The sequence below is a fragment of the Lynx canadensis genome, chromosome D4 (assembly GCF_007474595.2).
Source record: "Lynx canadensis isolate LIC74 chromosome D4, mLynCan4.pri.v2, whole genome shotgun sequence".
Taxonomy (NCBI): Eukaryota; Metazoa; Chordata; class Mammalia; order Carnivora; family Felidae; genus Lynx; species Lynx canadensis.
The window spans coordinates 11,856,034-11,872,026 of NC_044315.2; the positions used below are offsets into that span (position 1 = coordinate 11,856,034).

At 48.5% G+C, this 15,993-nt stretch overlaps 1 protein-coding gene across 1 annotated transcript in view; it reads left to right on the forward strand.

Annotated features, from left to right (window-relative positions):
• FAM189A2 (family with sequence similarity 189 member A2) overlaps positions 1 to 15,541 on the forward strand; it is a 65,795-nt gene extending 50,254 nt beyond the window's left edge. Inside the window, exons 5-11 of the mRNA XM_030293969.1 lie at positions 533 to 640; positions 729 to 862; positions 6,725 to 6,854; positions 7,024 to 7,102; positions 8,721 to 8,879; positions 11,358 to 11,650; positions 14,698 to 15,541. Of these exons, the coding sequence (XP_030149829.1) occupies positions 533 to 640; positions 729 to 862; positions 6,725 to 6,854; positions 7,024 to 7,102; positions 8,721 to 8,879; positions 11,358 to 11,650; positions 14,698 to 14,901 (1,107 nt within the window). The 3' untranslated portion in view covers positions 14,902 to 15,541. The remainder of the gene's footprint in view (positions 1 to 532; positions 641 to 728; positions 863 to 6,724; positions 6,855 to 7,023; positions 7,103 to 8,720; positions 8,880 to 11,357; positions 11,651 to 14,697) is intronic.
• The last annotated feature ends 452 nt before the right edge of the window (positions 15,542 to 15,993 follow it).

The following is a 15,993-nucleotide window of genomic DNA, read 5'->3' on the forward strand; positions in this document are numbered from 1 at the left end:
TGTTTAGAGAAGAGACGCCCTATTTACACTCTGGCTGGCCTGCCCCCCTGCGTTGTCATAGTTAGGTGCCCAGGGCAGCCCAGCCGGTCGCTCCTGAAATAGAATCCGTGGCCACAGATTAAACAGCATGCTGTCCTGCTGGGAGGCTGCAGGAGGGGGAGGCGGGGAACTGCTATCATTGAGGACCCCACCTTCAGAACCGACACTCAGCTGCTCTCCTGGAAGGAACGTTTCCAGACCACATTCTGATGCTTGCAAAAAGAAAAATCGTAATCCTAGGGCTTTTGGGGACAGCAAGCTTCCGAGATCAGTTTTTAAAATTAAGAAGTATACATTACTGCCTGAGAGTCCTAATAATAACCAGCATTTATCTGGCACTTACCATAAGCCAAACGTCAAAGTCCTTTGCGTGGTTTTTCTCATGAGAATCGCCTTGTTGGGACATTACCATTATTATTTTTAAAAGTTTTGATATTGCCTTCTGGTCATCAACTTTGAAGTACTCGGTGGTGTTATTATTTCCCTGTTCTAGAAAGTTCTTTTCGCCCTGTGTGCCTTGAACGCCCTGACCACCACCGTCTGCTTGGTGGCAGCTGCCCTTCGCTACCTCCAGATATTTGCAGCCCGAAGATCCTGCATCGTAAGTCCAGACACGGGGACACCAGGACTGTGTTGCACTGAGCCTTTGTAGCAAAGGTTGTTGACTAACCAAGGTGCTGTTTCATTAGGATGAGTCCCAGATTTCTGTCGAAGAGGTGGAAGAACATGGACGGATCCCAGACCCCGATGATTTCGTGCCGCCAGTGCCCCCGCCTTCCTACTTCGCCACATTTTACTCGTGCACACCCCGGATGAACCGCAGGTAGCCTGGGTGCCCCCACCCCAGCTCTCTGTGAGGACTCATGGAGGATTGTGTTATTTTCCAGGATTTTCTATACCCCCCACCCTGCCCTTTTGTCTGATAAACCACGCCAAACCAAAGAAAAGTCACACCTTGACCTAAGGGTACCCTTTTTCCACTTCAATTAGCTTCCCAGGAAAACTGACACCCAGTGAGATGGCTGCTATAATGTGACAAGATTGAGAGCTGCCGTTGCCCTGGAAACACGCTCAGGCCAAATCGATGTTCATTATAACACCATCAGCAGGTTCCCAAATCATGACATTCTTCCCAGCCATTAAAAAAAGATTAATTATTCATGACATCTCCCTGGTCTAGAAAAAATAGACACCATGCTTATTTTCTTTTTCAAATTCTAGCTCAAAATTTATCGTTTGTTTCTTAAACCTCAGGAATAACTATTTGCAGAAAGAAATGCTGCATGTGTTTTTCTGGTTGGTAGCGACTTCTAGAATTATACCTCTTTAAAGATTGACTTTATTTATTCATTCAACAAACATTTAATCAGTCCTCGGCTGCTTCCTAGTCACCATGCTGGGTTATTGACATTCCGAATGAGTTAGATCCACCTTCTTCCCCTCTCCATAGCTCAGAGTCTGGGTCATTATGGAGGAGTATTACAAGGATCATAGTAGATCTCAAGAGAGAGATTTGGGTGCACAGAGGAGGCCCACATAACCCATGATCGTGAATGGGCTGCAGAGAGCTTGAAGGCAGAGTCAGCCAGCCAGAGTTGGCTTTCTGGATGAAGTGATCTTAAGCTGAATTTAAAGGATAAGCAAACTATATTTAAGCTTCCAAAAGAAAAATCTCTGAATTCTATAAGACTGCTGTCTTTAGCTCAATATTCAGAGGGCCAGGAATTTCTACTTTTAATCCCCAAGGTACACAAAGGAGAGTTGTCAAATTTGGTGCCAGGCTTGAGGTTTTTGGAAATCCATTTTCTAATGCTCAGGGCAGCCACATGTGGCTTTGAAATAGGTCACCAGTGGGAGCCCCTACACAGATGCCGTTAATGTTCTTTTCAGTGGGTTGTCTTCCTGCCTTGTCGCTCAGAGTTGTACCTAAACCCCATCTCCATGCCCTCCTCTGCTCACCCACCTAGGGGCAGGTAGGGATGGCCACAAAGCTGGAGGGGACAGCTTCTGGGTGCACGGAGGACAGCTCAGCCTCCCTGTTGTTCAAGGGGTGGTGTGCTGGAATGTCAAAGCTTCGGGGGCTAGGATGACTTCCCTAGTTTTTTAGGAAATGAGCCAAGAATTACAGGGGCCAGAGAGACAGAGCAATAGAACACATATTCCTTGTGCACGTAGAACACATTTGCTCATACTGTAGCCCAGTTTCAGGCTGTGTGCAGTGGACATATTGGAAGGCCGTAGAAAATGCCTGTTATTTCATGGTTGGGAAGAGAAATGCCCTCTTCAGGAAGAAGAATTAATTGGCTTTCTGATATTGTGGGTGAGCCCTTGGTTGACCTATGAGGAGGCAGCAGACAGATTTAATTTCCTGCGGTGGCAGAAAGGGAAAGTGACTCATGCGGGTGTTGGAGTCCTGCTGTCCAGCAGTGCCCCTCCCCACTTCCCTTCCTCTCTCTTCCATTTCTCTTATCAGTTCCTCCATAGTAATGCTTATCAATGTGGGTATATCCACCTTTGGGTGCATCCCTGGATTTGCCCCTCTGAGTCCTGAGACTGTCCTCTCCAAATCCAGACAAGCATCTCCTCAAGAGCTTTGCCTTTCAGAACTTGCCAGAAGGAACATGGAGGGGGGTGTTAAAGTAACCCATCCCTGTGAGAAAAAAGACACTGCTGGGCCTGAAGTATATACCTGGAGGCCGAGATCATATCTCCAATGGGCAAACACCCTTATTTTCTGCAATTCTCCCAGTATCAGAGGGCAGTCCACTTTCCTTACTAAAATGGTTAAATGTATTCACCTTTGCATACATATTGTATCAAAAGCATTCTTAAATTTGGCCGACTTTGCTAGATTTTTAGCTATCTACCTTATAGACACTAGCTCTTCAACTTTAACTGGTAATTTTCTTTCTTGTAAGCAGGCAGGCCAGAAGACTGATGAATGTTTTCTTTAGTATTTCCACAACCAGTTAAGAGTTTTCACACAATGGAAGCTCCCACTTCCTGTAAGATATCATGACCTCTCAGAGAAGTTTGTTTATTTAACTTCTATAAATACAACCACTTCGTGCATTGGTACCTCCCTGAGAAAGGGCTTCTCAAATTACCGTCATAAACAGAAACCTGATTGCAGTGAAGGTTTCTGTGCAAAGATGGGTTTCTGTCTCGTGACTTGATTTGTAAGGGCAGCAGGGGCTGTGTCTTCTTCCTCCGTCACCCCGGGGAGCCCCCCATCCTCAGAAATTGGTTGGAGCCAGGAGTCAAGAAGCAGTTCCGTGACTGTGGACCTAGTTGAACCATGGTGATGTAATGTGTTACGGAAAATTTAAGATTATAGAAAGCAGAACACGGGCAATTTGTTTCTTGGTGGTAAACATAACAAGCTCATTTCCTTTCCTAATGAAGTTCAAAACCCAAACTCAAGCGGAGCCAGGCTGTGCTGGTGGGTGACTCGGTGCTCAGTGCACCCTTGCCTGGCGTCCACATCACTGTTCCAGGACATAGGGGAGGACCACTCTTTGGTCGTATGAGTTGCTGTATGACCCTTGCCTGAGTTCTCAAGGCCTAGTGGTCAACTTAAAGCAGAACGCATTTGCCATGGTCTGTTGGGGTTTTCTGTCTATCTTCAGTAGAGAAGGATTCCTGGAGAGTTTGGGATGAACTTGAAAGAGCCCAAACTCTGGAGTCTGTTACCAGGCTGCCCTTGGGGGATCTCTTACCATTTTTGACCCCCAGATTCCTTCTTCAGCTGTGGTGTCATATGGCCGCTTAGCTGATTTCTAAGAGACAAAAATCTCTTTATCTGTGTGGGCCCCACCACAGGCAATTAGAGTAGACTTTCTAGAGGTGAGGCCTGGGCCTTCCATAGTTTGCAAACCTCCCCGGGTGATTCTACTCCCTAGCTGCGGTCAGGAGCCACGAGGGATCAGGAGAAAACCTGCCAGGTCATAGCAGACCTGCTTCCCTCCCCAGATCCCTGTGTACCCAAAGGAGGTGAAATAGAGAAAACTATTTAATAGGAAAGGAACTTTCCTTTTCTCCTCTAGAAGCCTCTTCTATCAAACAGAGGCTTTCTTGGTCATTATAGTAACCACCGTAAGAAGCCATTCATTTGCAGTCAATTTAGAGAAAATGTGCCCCCTTTCCCCCTAGTTTTCCTTCTTGAAGAGTTTAAGATTTAAAATGGAGGTCCGTTTGACCTCTTGGCCCCAAGCAAGACCTCTCTTCTCTGTGAACATACAGGTAGCCACTGGGTGGGGAATATCAAACAAAAGACCACCAGAGCTAACAAACAAATTGGCAAAGCTGGGGGTAGTCACCTTCCTGGGGAGGATGCTTCAGTGAAGAAACACAAGGGGAGGCAGGTGCCTGAGTGGCTTGGTCGGTTAAGCGTCTCACTCTTGGTTTTGGCTCAGGTCACGATCTCGAGGTTTCGTGGGTTCAAGCCCTACATCGAGCTGTATGCTGGCAACACGGAGCCTGCTTGGGATTCTCTCTCTCTCTCTCTCTCTCTCTCTCTCCCTCTCCCTCTCTCTCCCCTCCCCTCCCCTCCCCTCTCCCCCCCCCCATTTGCCCCTCCCCCATCCACGCTGTGTCTGTCTCTCTCAAAAATAAATAAACTTAAAAAAAAAAAAGAAACTCAGGGGGAGCTGGCTGAGGGATTTGGGAGTACAGGAAAGATGGCTCTGGAGAGGACAGAAGGAGTCCCTAGGGCTCACTGAGTGAAATGAGCCTCCTTGTTCACTGGTTGTATCGTTAGGAAAAAAGAACATCACATGTTTTTCAACTTTTTTCCTCCACCAGAGTGGGCACAGGAATAAAATGAAACAACCGTAACCCCCCAGAGCACCTTTCTGAGAAAAGCAGGCCCTGCACGCAGCTGGCCCAGAATCTATCACCAGTCTCTTCAGGTTATGTCCCATTTTCACATTTCAAGAACAGACGTTCAACTATTGTTCCTGTCTCTTATTTTCATTCTCTAATACTCCACAGCCTGAGTACAGATGTTCTGGTCTTCCTTGTGTCTTTTAAAGAATGAGATATAATTGACCTAGAACATTCTATTAGCTTCAGGTGTACAGCATAATGATTCAATATTTGTGTATATTGTGGAGTGATCACCGTGGTAAATCACCACACATAGTAACAGGATTGTTTTTCTTGGGTTGAGAACTTTTAGGGTTTACTCTCTTAGCAACGTTCAAATATGCAATACAATAGTATTAACGGCAGTCACCCTGCTGTGTATTATATCCGTAGGACTTATTTATTTTATAATTTGAAGTTTGGTCAACAGGTACAAGAGTCTGTGTATTTTAAGCTACCATTTTACAATTTAGGTTCTTTACAACCTTCTTGTGCGCGCGCGCGCGTGTGTGTGTGTGTAGTTTTTTACGAACACAGGCAGAAAATCTTGAGATTTGTTTCTTCATTTAAATTTTTTTTAATGTTTATTTATTTTTGACACAGAGAGAGACAGAGCATGAGTGGACGAGGGGCAGAGAGAGAGGGAGATATAGAATTCCTGGAGGCTCCAGGCTCTGAGCTGTCAGCACAGAGCCTGACGCGGAGCTCGAACTTGTCAACTGCGATATCATGACCTGAGCCGAAGTCGGACTCTCAACTGACTGAGCCACCCAGGCGCCCCTGTTTCTTCATTTATTTGCTTTGGAGGGTCCCTCACTCACAGGACAAAAGCCACAGTGCCTGGCATGAAGCAAGTGCTCAGTCAGTGTTTGTTGACTGACTACATTTAAGATGGGTTACTCTGTGACTCCTGAAGTACACTGCTTTGTCTTTGAGCTGTGATGTCGCTCACTTTTCTGGAAAAATTAATTCATCCCTTCAACTATTTAACAAACAGTGAGTTTCCATGAGTGAGTTTCCATGAATCAGACATTAGGGAAACCCAGGCAAGAAATCTTGTCGTATCCTAATGTAAGAAATAATTGAGCTTCCCTGAGTCCCTAGTTTTGTTTTTGTCTTTCATTGAGGTGACATTCTCATAACATGAGTGGAACCATTGGAAAGCGTACCATTGAGTGGCATTTGGTACAGTCACCATGTTGTGCAACCTCCACCCCCATCTGGTTCTGCAGCGATCTCATCACCTCCAGGGAGGCTGGTACCCACCGAGCAGTTATGCCCCAATCCCCTCCCCCCAGCCCCTGGCAGCCATTAACCTGCTTTCTGTCTTTGGGATTATTGCTTGCTTTGGATTTAAAAGGAATGATGGCAGGGGCACCTGGGTGGCTTCGTCGGTTGAGCACGTGGCTTCGGCTCAGGTCATGATCTCATGGTTCGTTAAGTTCAAGCCCCACATCAGGCTCTGTGCTGTCAGCTCTGTGCTGGAACCTGCTTCAGATTCTGTGTCTCTCTCTATCTCCACCCCTCCCTGACTTGCTGTGTCTCTTTCTTTCTCAAAAATAAGTAAAAACATTGAAAATCATAAAAGGAATGATGGCATTGCACTTGCCTAAGAAACTCTGGGCTTTCCATCGGAGAGCAGTTTAGACTATCCCCTGCTCCAGGGCCGGGAGATGGTCATGGAGGGGTGAGGGGTCATCCACGCTGTCAGTGGATAACCCTCCACGGGCAAAGGCCACCATGCAGTTAGTTGCAGCTGCTGTCAGATGCGCAGAATCCCCGTAGAATCTGCTTCCTGATGCCAAGACGCTTTTTCTAGGATGGTCGGTCCTGATGTTATTCCACTCCCACATATCTACGGAGCGCGAATCAAAGGTGTGGAAGTGTTCTGTCCTTTGGACCCCCCGCCTCCCTATGAGGCCGTGGTGAGCCAGACGGACCAGGAGCAGGTACAGTCTACAGTTTCTCCTTGGTACATTGACTGCTAGTAGGAGGTGCAGCATGGGGCACAGAGAAGGGTGGGAGACTGGGCCCTGCACTTGCTTTGAAGTTCAGTGGAGTCCAGATGGGGGTGGGGTTGAGTATCACCAGATAACCCTCTTTTCTCCTGTGACGTAGGGATCTTCATTCCACATGCCAGAAGGATCAGAAGGTGCCATGAGCCCCTTGGAGCCAATCTGCATGCCAGTGACTCAAGGTAATAAACATTATCACTGCTCAAACTCAGGGTTCAGTAGCGTAAGATACAAAATGGTGACCTATATGATACTTTGTTGGGGGTCAGATACCTTGGAGCCAATGGTCCACACTGTATCCTTTGTCCAGGTGTAAAAGTACTGTCAACAAGTAGGGTTGGCAAGTGGGAGATACTATGTAAACAGAAATAAAGATATTCTTAGAATTTTTTTAGGAGTGGGGTGCCTGGCTGGCTCAGTCTGTTAAACGTCCAACTTCGGCTCAGGTCACGATCTCACAGTTCATGGGTTCAACCCTGCGTCGGGCTCTGTGCTGACAGCTCAGAGCCTGGAGCCTGCTTGGGATTCTGTGTTTCCCTCTCTCTCTGCCCCTACCCTGCTCGCACTCTGTGTCTGGCTCCCTCTCTGTGTCTGGCTCCCTCTCTTAAAAATAAATAAACATGACAAAAAAATTATAAGAAGAATCTTTGAGGAGTAACAAGGCTCTTCGCCCTGTGAAATGGATTATAGATTATAATTTGGCAGTCCCAAGTTTTCCCATCTCAGATTTTCTTTCTCCTGTTAAAATAAGCTGGGCTTTTTTAAAGGGAAAAAGGAGTTTTGTTGATTTCAGGATGATTTTCTGTGAGATTGTGCTGTCATTTTTAACCTAGGGTCTATGTCACGCTGCCTTCACACAGAGTGAATGCTGATTTTCAGTCCTGCCTCAAAACACTAGAGTCAGTTTACAGCTATCCTTGTCCTTTAAGGGAACACTGTTACAGCTTTCTTTCTTTCTTTGGAGAGGTTTTAAATGGCCCAGAAAACTGTCCACCAGCACAAAATGGCAGTGATGATAAATAATGGATCAAGTGTAGCTATTTTCGACGGAGGTGAATTTTCAGTGGCGCCGTTTGGAACAGGTCTCTGTTCTGCTCACCTTCCATCTTCGAATAATGCAGCTGCGTTCTCCCTCCTAAGCATGTTTGGGATTCTTCCACTTCTTAAAAAAAGTTGCCCAGACCACACTCAGGCTCACAAATGACGTGATTTGGTCATCCTGAGCAGAAGTCACCCGTTTCTTGAGTGGTTTTACCTATCTGCTCAGCGGCCCTGGCTCTTTCCCTTGGCCTTCAGGAGTTCCCGAGCGTGGCCTCCACTCTGGGGCGTGCAAATGTCTCGTCTTTCTGCCTTTGGTCTGCAGCCCTCACAGTCACCTTACCTGGGCAGGCATGTACTTCCACCCACGCAAGCTCACCCTGAATTCTCAGAAATGGGGAAAGCGGCCAGGAGCTTTCCCTGGAGAAGATTCTAACACTCTTAGGAAAACAAACACGCACACACACACACACACACACACACACCCTGACATTTTGGAATGGCTTCTTTATTTTGCTCTGCTCTTCGACTTAAAGTTTTTTGTTTGCTTGTTTTAGGTGTGGAGGGATGGTTTGGAGAGGCGGCGGTTCCCACAGTGCTGGGAAGTAAAAACTCACTGGGCCCGGAGCCGAAGCAAATGTTGTTCACTATATTTTCCTGTCCCTACAGGTTGGGGCTCACAGGTGTTTCCTGCCCAACATTTTGAAGGCGGCAGCTGGTGAAATAATGTGCGTTTCTCTTTTTTTTTTTTTTTAAAAAAAGAATCAGGTGGGGACAGTCCTAACATACCTGGAGAAGAAGGTGGGTCCGTGTCAGCGCCCAATGCAAACCAGCTGCGTCCTGCGGGAAGCCGGAGAGCCCCGCCGCAGCTGAGGGCGAGATCCAGGAGCGACCCTATGCTCCATCATTCCGCGGAGAGAGGTGATGGCACTCCCCAAGCTACTTGCAGGGCCCCGTGCACGTGTTTGCCCAAAGGTGCCTGGTGAAAGCTGGGGGTGGGGTGGGGGCAGTTTAAGAGATGTCTAGAAAGAGGTTAAGAGGTCTTGGGAAAATAAGATATTCTGCATGCACATTAGGAAGATCTATCTGCCCCATCTTTTAAGACTGGTATTGAGTTTTTCGAGTCATTGTTAGCAAAAGCATTTGGTTGCACATGACCGTGGAGTGCTACTATGTGAAGAAAACAATGCAAACCTGACTCTGATTTCTGGCTGCTCACAGTCCTGTGGAAATAAACCTTCTCTCTGAAGGAAAAAGTTAAAGGGCTGTATTTTTTTACCCCCTCTCTTTTGATTTATCCTTTTTTTTTTTTTTTTTTTTTTTTACTGTGTATGAGTACTTGAGTTATTTAAATCTGGCTTGTTTTGAGAACTTTAGACAGAGTGAGACTCACTCCAGTTTTCTCCCTCTCCGTTTTGAGTTTGTGTATAGATGTTATTTGAATAATTTTAAATCAAAAAAATTTTTTTAACTAAAAAATTTTAAGTAAAGTTTTTTTAACGTTTATTTATTTTTGAGAGAGTGCATGCAAATGTGTGCACGTGGGCAGAGGAGGAGCAGAGAGAGGGAGGCAGAGTCCAAAGTGGGCTCCACACTGACTGCAGAGGGCCTGATGTGGGGCTTGAACCCATGAACTGAGAGATCATGACCTGAGCCGAGGTCAGATGCTCAACCAACTGAGCCACCCAGGCACCCCCCAAATTTAAAAATTTTTAAAAATTTAAAGAACATTGAGTCCTTTTTCTGGATACGTGAATACCTGAATACGTGAATACCAAATAGCTCTTCATTGTGGAAAATCATAAAAAATAAAGGAAATAAAGGAAGACAATGAAACTGTAAGGCCACCAGTACAGCCTTCTTTCGGTGACCTGTTCTAACAAGTAGCCTCCGCTCTCCTGAAGCTCGATGCAAATATGACTTTGCAAACGCTCTCCCCCTGCTCTCTCTGGGGCCCCGTGTTGTCCTCCCCCCACTTGTAGTGTTGGTTCTGTCCCTCTGACAGCCTGTGTTGTTTGCCACAGCTCTGGACTGACCTTGTGGGCGCCAGAGGGAACATTCCTCTTGTCTTCTGCGCTGGAGGAGTCCCACCGCCTGGGACTGAGCACCTCTGCAAGCCCACAGGCCAGCAGCCTGGCCCCTCAGCTCCCCAAGCCCATTTCACAGAGGGTCTCTACCCTACCTGGCAAGTTGAGGACTCGAGCTGGCCACCTGCCTGCTTCCACGGGAACTTGGCTGTCTGAACAGCTTAGTGGGATCCTTCCAGAGCCCCTCCCCCATTCTGCAGTGCTGCGGGGGCAAGGATGACACATGTTTACCTGTTGGAGCCCTCAATTGTAGAAGGGACCAGATTGCCTTCCAGTGACAGTATGCAGTCCCTGACCATCCTCACACATGAGTGTCTGTAGGGAGCATTTCTGAAAACCTCCCCATGCACATGGCAGCCTGGAGGATGCCACTAACCCCTGTTTAGAGCTCCCCATGTCTACTTTTCTCCAGAGGAAAAGGAGTGCTCCCCTTCCTCCTCCTGTTCTCCCACCCTCCGCCTCCTTTCTTCCTCGAATATCAAATTTCCGCTTGTCAGGCCTTCACAGACTCAATTCTCCAGTGTCGTGTACGCTGAGGGCTGCTGGCTGGCTGACGAAAACGTGGAGACCAGGTCTGAGTTTCACTTCACCCACTTGATGGTGCAGTAATGTTCTGCTGGTCCTGAAACCCTTCTGATGTAGGTAGCTGTGGAAATTAGGGCCTGTGGTGGATTTCCCAGGCCACGCGTTGACTTCGAGAATGACGTGTGATTTTTCTGCACCTAGATTTTTCTCTCCTTAATAGTCAGCCATAGAGCTGCCTCCCAGCCATGGTGTGAGCATCCATAGGTCAGCACCATGCCCTGAGGATGTTTAGGGCAAAGGTACAGTCACAGGGAGCAGAGCACTCCATTCATCCCACAGTCTTGTCTCTCCTCAGTCTAAGTGCCACCTTCACCTTCCCCCCCGCCCCTTGGAACATTCTTTCATCGGGCCGGCCATCTCTTTTCCTGTTTCCTGCTCGCCACCCATCCCCACTTACCGGTCGTTACTCCATGGAACCGTTGCTCCGTTGCAGTTTGCATTCTGGACGCTCTTCTCTATCATCTGTCTTCAGCTTGGTGGTTGTGTTTTATGTGGCACAATAAAATGCTTCGGGGACATGTCCTTTTGGGACTTCAGGGAATAAGTTTGTGTCGTCGTCGTCGTTGTTTTCCTTTTCCCTCTGCAAGACGAAAAGCAAGACGTGCATGGTCATTGGCATTTGCAACATGCTTTCCACGCCAAGTTTAGCGGCCCTCACTGTCTCCGTCCAGGCGTGCGTTCACGGGGGCGTGGCCAACAGGCACGTATTGTCTGTCTCTGCCCACAGCTGCCCCGGTGCTCAGCTGTGAAGCTGCCACGCAGACAGAGGGAAGACCGCAGCTGGCCACGGTGACCTTGAGGAGAGGTCTGAGATGCAGAGCCTCGCGATGCCGGCCTCGGTCCCTGATAGATTACAAGTCCTACATGGACACCAAGCTGCTGGTGGCCAGGTTCCTGGAGCAGTCCTCCTGCAGTATGACCCCGGACATCCATGAGCTCGTCGAGAACATTAAATCTGTTCTGAAGTCTGACGAGGAGCACATGGAGGAGGCCATCACGAGTGCCAGTTTCCTCGAACAGGTAGTTTTATTACTCATCTCGGGCGCGAGTCGGAGAACTTGTTTCCATGGCCGCTGAGGCAGCTTCTCTGATTTCCAGTCCAAGGCACATAAGTTCCTGGTCACGTATCAAGGGAATTGGGATTCTTAGGGGGTCTGGGGAGGGAGAGAGAAGAAGCTGAAGCCCTTTCTTTTCAGGTATGATGACTTTTCCACAGGCTCCTTGGCCCAGGGAGAGAAAGTGATTTTCCTAGGACGTGGAAGGACTCCTGGGAAAAGAAAGGGGTGCGGCTCGGGCAGAAAAGCAAGGAGTCTGGGCATTGATTGATAGGGCATGGTTTCTCAGCCCTGTGACAATGATGGACATCCCTGAATTTTAAAATTGGCAGCGTTCTGGGAGCTGTTGATATTCCCACGAAGTATTGGCAAGATATCTAAACCAATAGGACTTAAAGGAATAAATGCCTTTTCCTCTGCATAGATTAAAAACCACAAGGCAATTCCCTAATCTGAAGTCACCCAGTGGAAAGATAACATTGGGCACGTAATATAATCCATTTGGGTGTCGGTTTTCTCATTTTTACCTATTTTATTTGATTATTTAATGTGTATTTATTTATTTTGAGAGAGAGAGAGAGAGAGAGAGACAGAGAGAGAGAATCTCAAGCAGGCTCTGCACTCTCAGCCCGATGTGGGGCTCAGACTCATGAACCGTGAGATCATGATGTGAGCTGAAATCAGAAGTCGGACACTTAACTGACTGAGCCACCCAGGTGCCCCAGTTTTCTCATTTTTTAAAAAAGTGAAGCCTTGGACTGGGTGGTCTCCACCCCTGTGCCTCTGAACGAAGAGGGTTTGCTCCTGATGAGAACTGTGGACGGGTCACAGCTTTAATTACCCACCTCTTTTAAAAGCCGTTATGTTTTAGGCACTTACTTTGTTGCCCCTTGGATGAGGGGCGGCCATCGTAGATCTCAGAGCACAGTGGCTCACGGATGATGCCTGCCGGTGTCTGTGTGCATTAAGTGCCCAACGCATACACTGGGCTGCTGGGCCCAAGGGAAGTTGCCACAGGGTCCTCGGTGAGTTGTTAAGACGGACAAAGTCCCTGTTCGTCTTCCTTTCCGTTTCCCCTTTCTACCTGCTGGCCTCTTTTGACAGAAGCCAGTTTCTCTCCTGACCCCTCAGGGGACCCAGGGGAGTAGAAGAGACATCTGATTACTCACATGAGCAGGTACGTGAACCGGAGACCCTCTTGTTGGCTGCTTTCTAAACCAGTGGTCAGCCTGTGGTCTTGGGTCAGGCTCTCGTTAGGGTCTGTGTAGGGGAGACATTTACATCCTCATATCCCGGGCCCACGCCGGAAGTCATTCCCTACCTCCTCCTCTCTGTCCAGCCCCGACAGCCCGAGAAACAGCAAGCATTTGGAGCCACTTGTGCAAGGCTGCCAAGCCCTAGGGAGGTGAGAGCTGGTGTATCTGCCAAGCCATTGGTGTGGACCTTCTGCACGAGCTCCTCTGGAAAACAGCTTTGGGGAAAAAGAACAAGCACTTTCAGTTCGACAGATGCTGTCACCGTGAATGTCTGCCGGGTCTTTGTGCCGAGTCTGGATAAAAGTTCAGGCACTGGGATTGCTGCAGTGGACTCCGGGTCATCTGCTGGCTCCTTCCAGGAGTGGCCCCCAGCGGTGATGTGTTGTAATGTCACGTCTCTCCCCAGACAGAAGGAAGTAGGGACAAGCAGAAGGAGAGCTTTTATTTCTGACTCCACTCAGCTTTGCACAATTTTACTTTTCCTGGTATTACTAGAATGCGTTTTTAGAGCCATTTTAATTTTTATCTGTGTCAAAACTACTTGTCCTAATTTACACGTAATGACAATTGACGTCTATGATTGCTGGAGTTTTCTTTTTAACCAGAAGGACAAATATAATAACAGTATGGTAGCAAAATTTAGTGTCCCATGTCTTGGAGGGATTTTCTTCCCATGACCTTCAAATCTCAGAATGGTACAGGGGTGCCCTGGTGGATCAGTTGGTTAAGCGTCCGGGTTCAGCTCAGGTCATGATCTTACTGTTCCTGGGTTCGAGCCCCGCGTTGGGCTCTGTGCTGACAGTTCGGAGCCTGGATCCTGCTTCAGATTCTGTGTCTCCCTCTCTTTTAGCCCCTCCCCCACTCATGCTCTCTCTCTCTCTCTCTCTCTTTTTGTCAAACATTAAAAAAATTTTTTTTAACTCTCAGAATGGTACAAATGAGACAAAAAGTCATCCCAGTGATTGTTTTGTGATAGAACAATCACAGGTAGTAATGAAGCACCTGGGTTTTTCTCAAGTCACTAACAGTATTACAGGTCATATAGTCATGACTGTGCCGCTTCTGGAAACTTCCATGTACCTACCCGACAATTCTCCCCTCGTCAGTCCCAATTGGATGAGGAATTCCCTGTATTTTGCCATTTTACGAAGTAAGTGCTATTCTGACGTGTTTAAAGTCACATATGTGCTCCACTGCAAAACAGATCGAGCAGAAGCATTCTGAAACATTTTTACAAATAGAGTGGCTTAGTTTTTATGTTGTTTATTGTGTTTTTTATCCAAGGGTTGTCAGGTTGATTGGAAGTGTCGCTGGTTTTGGTTGACATTTTCTAACCTCATTAGCTGGACTCCATGCCAGACTGGTAGTTACTCACTTTTCAAGCCCATTGCTGCCACCTGGGCTCCTGTTAGAACTACTGATGCTCCAGCCCCACGTCACAATGGCTGTCGGGGAGCTGGGAATCCATGTCACCAGCTCCTGTCCCCTCCAGAAACGTGGAGACCCGGGAGGTAAAGTGAGGCAGGTGGGCAGCCGACACCATAGAAAATTGGGGGAATTTCGTAGGAACGTTAGAAAAGAGGCAGTCTGTTGAAAGCATCTGTGAATTCCAGTTGTGTTCCACGTGGGGAAAACAGCCTATTTTCTTTTCCAAAGCAACTGAGCTACAGAGTGCATGGATGGATAGAGGAGGCCGGTTGCAGGGACCTCATGTGGTGAAGCTTAACGTGTCCCTCACCCTCTTCTTCTCCCTAAGATCATGGCCCCGTTGCAGCCCAGCACTTCCAGGGCCCACGTGCCACCCTCCCGGAGACAGCCTGGACTCTTGCACCTGCAGAGCTGCGGGGACCTCAGCACCTTCGTCCCGGCGGGGAGGCCGAGAGCCCAGAGGAGGCCCCGGCGAGCGGAGGCCGAGCGGCCCCACAGCCTCATCGGCGTCATCCGGGAGACTGTCCTGTGAACCTGTGAGGCCAGGCCCCTGGGGGGGCAGGAAGGAAGATGGACCCGGAAGGAGGAATGATCCCCAACCACGGGGTCCCCTGGCTGGGAGTTGGCGCGCCCTCCGGGAACTCCTTAAAAGGGGGGAGCATGCTGGAGGACATTTGTTCCCCCTCTCTGGCACCTCGTTCTGCTGACTGAGCGCATTCAGGGGTGGACAGGCAGGTTCTTCCGGGCACTTTTGGCTTTTGGATGCACAGATCTGGAGGCCTCTGGCAGGTCACCCGGGCAGAAAGTGGGCTAGTGATTCTTTGCCCACCTCACACCCCGTGGCTCTCTTCCTCGCCGCGTGCCTCCCACAGTGGAAGGACAGATCTGCTGGGCCGCTGTTGATAGCTCCCGCAGCCTTTCGCTGCTCCCTGGGAGAGCAGTGGGCACAGAGGCAGGACGATTAACCCCCATGTTTTCTGCACTTGTCAAGCTTCATTTTAGGTCACCCTCAAATCACAGTCTCTTTAGGAAAAACGGGGAACTCGTTCAGTGACAAATCGTAACGAAAGACGTTTGGGAGAGGGTCTTGTTGATTCCATTTACTCGTGCTTGCGAAACTAGAGATGGCTAAGGCCTGGCGGAGAATAAAAATGAGTACTTTGGACCTCTGGGCTCGGTGTATACCATTTGCACGTGTCTAGGTGACCTAGGCCTTTCCTTAGGAAGGGCTGAACACTTGAAGCAAAGGTGGGCAGCTGCTCAGGTCCAGGCAGACCACCAAAACGGCTTCATCTCCAAAGCAGCATCCCCCTGGGGATCACAACGCGACCTTCGTTCATTCAGCCAGCGCTTGACTGACTGGCTTCAGGGAACGGCTTCCTTCTAGCTGGGCCGTGAGCAGCGGATCAGTCATTACAGACAGGGGATTTGTGCGAAGAAGGGAGAGAAGGTTTTTTTGAAGAGCTGATGTTTGAGCAGGGCTCGACTTTGAGAGTCAGGGGAGGCTGCTGCAGGAGGAGCCAATGGCCAATGCAACCCTCAGTGCTAGAGGCCAATGGGAGCAGAGAGAGGGCAGAGGTGGGAGGAGCCTCAGGCTGGATTTCCCTGCTAACCATGAGCTACC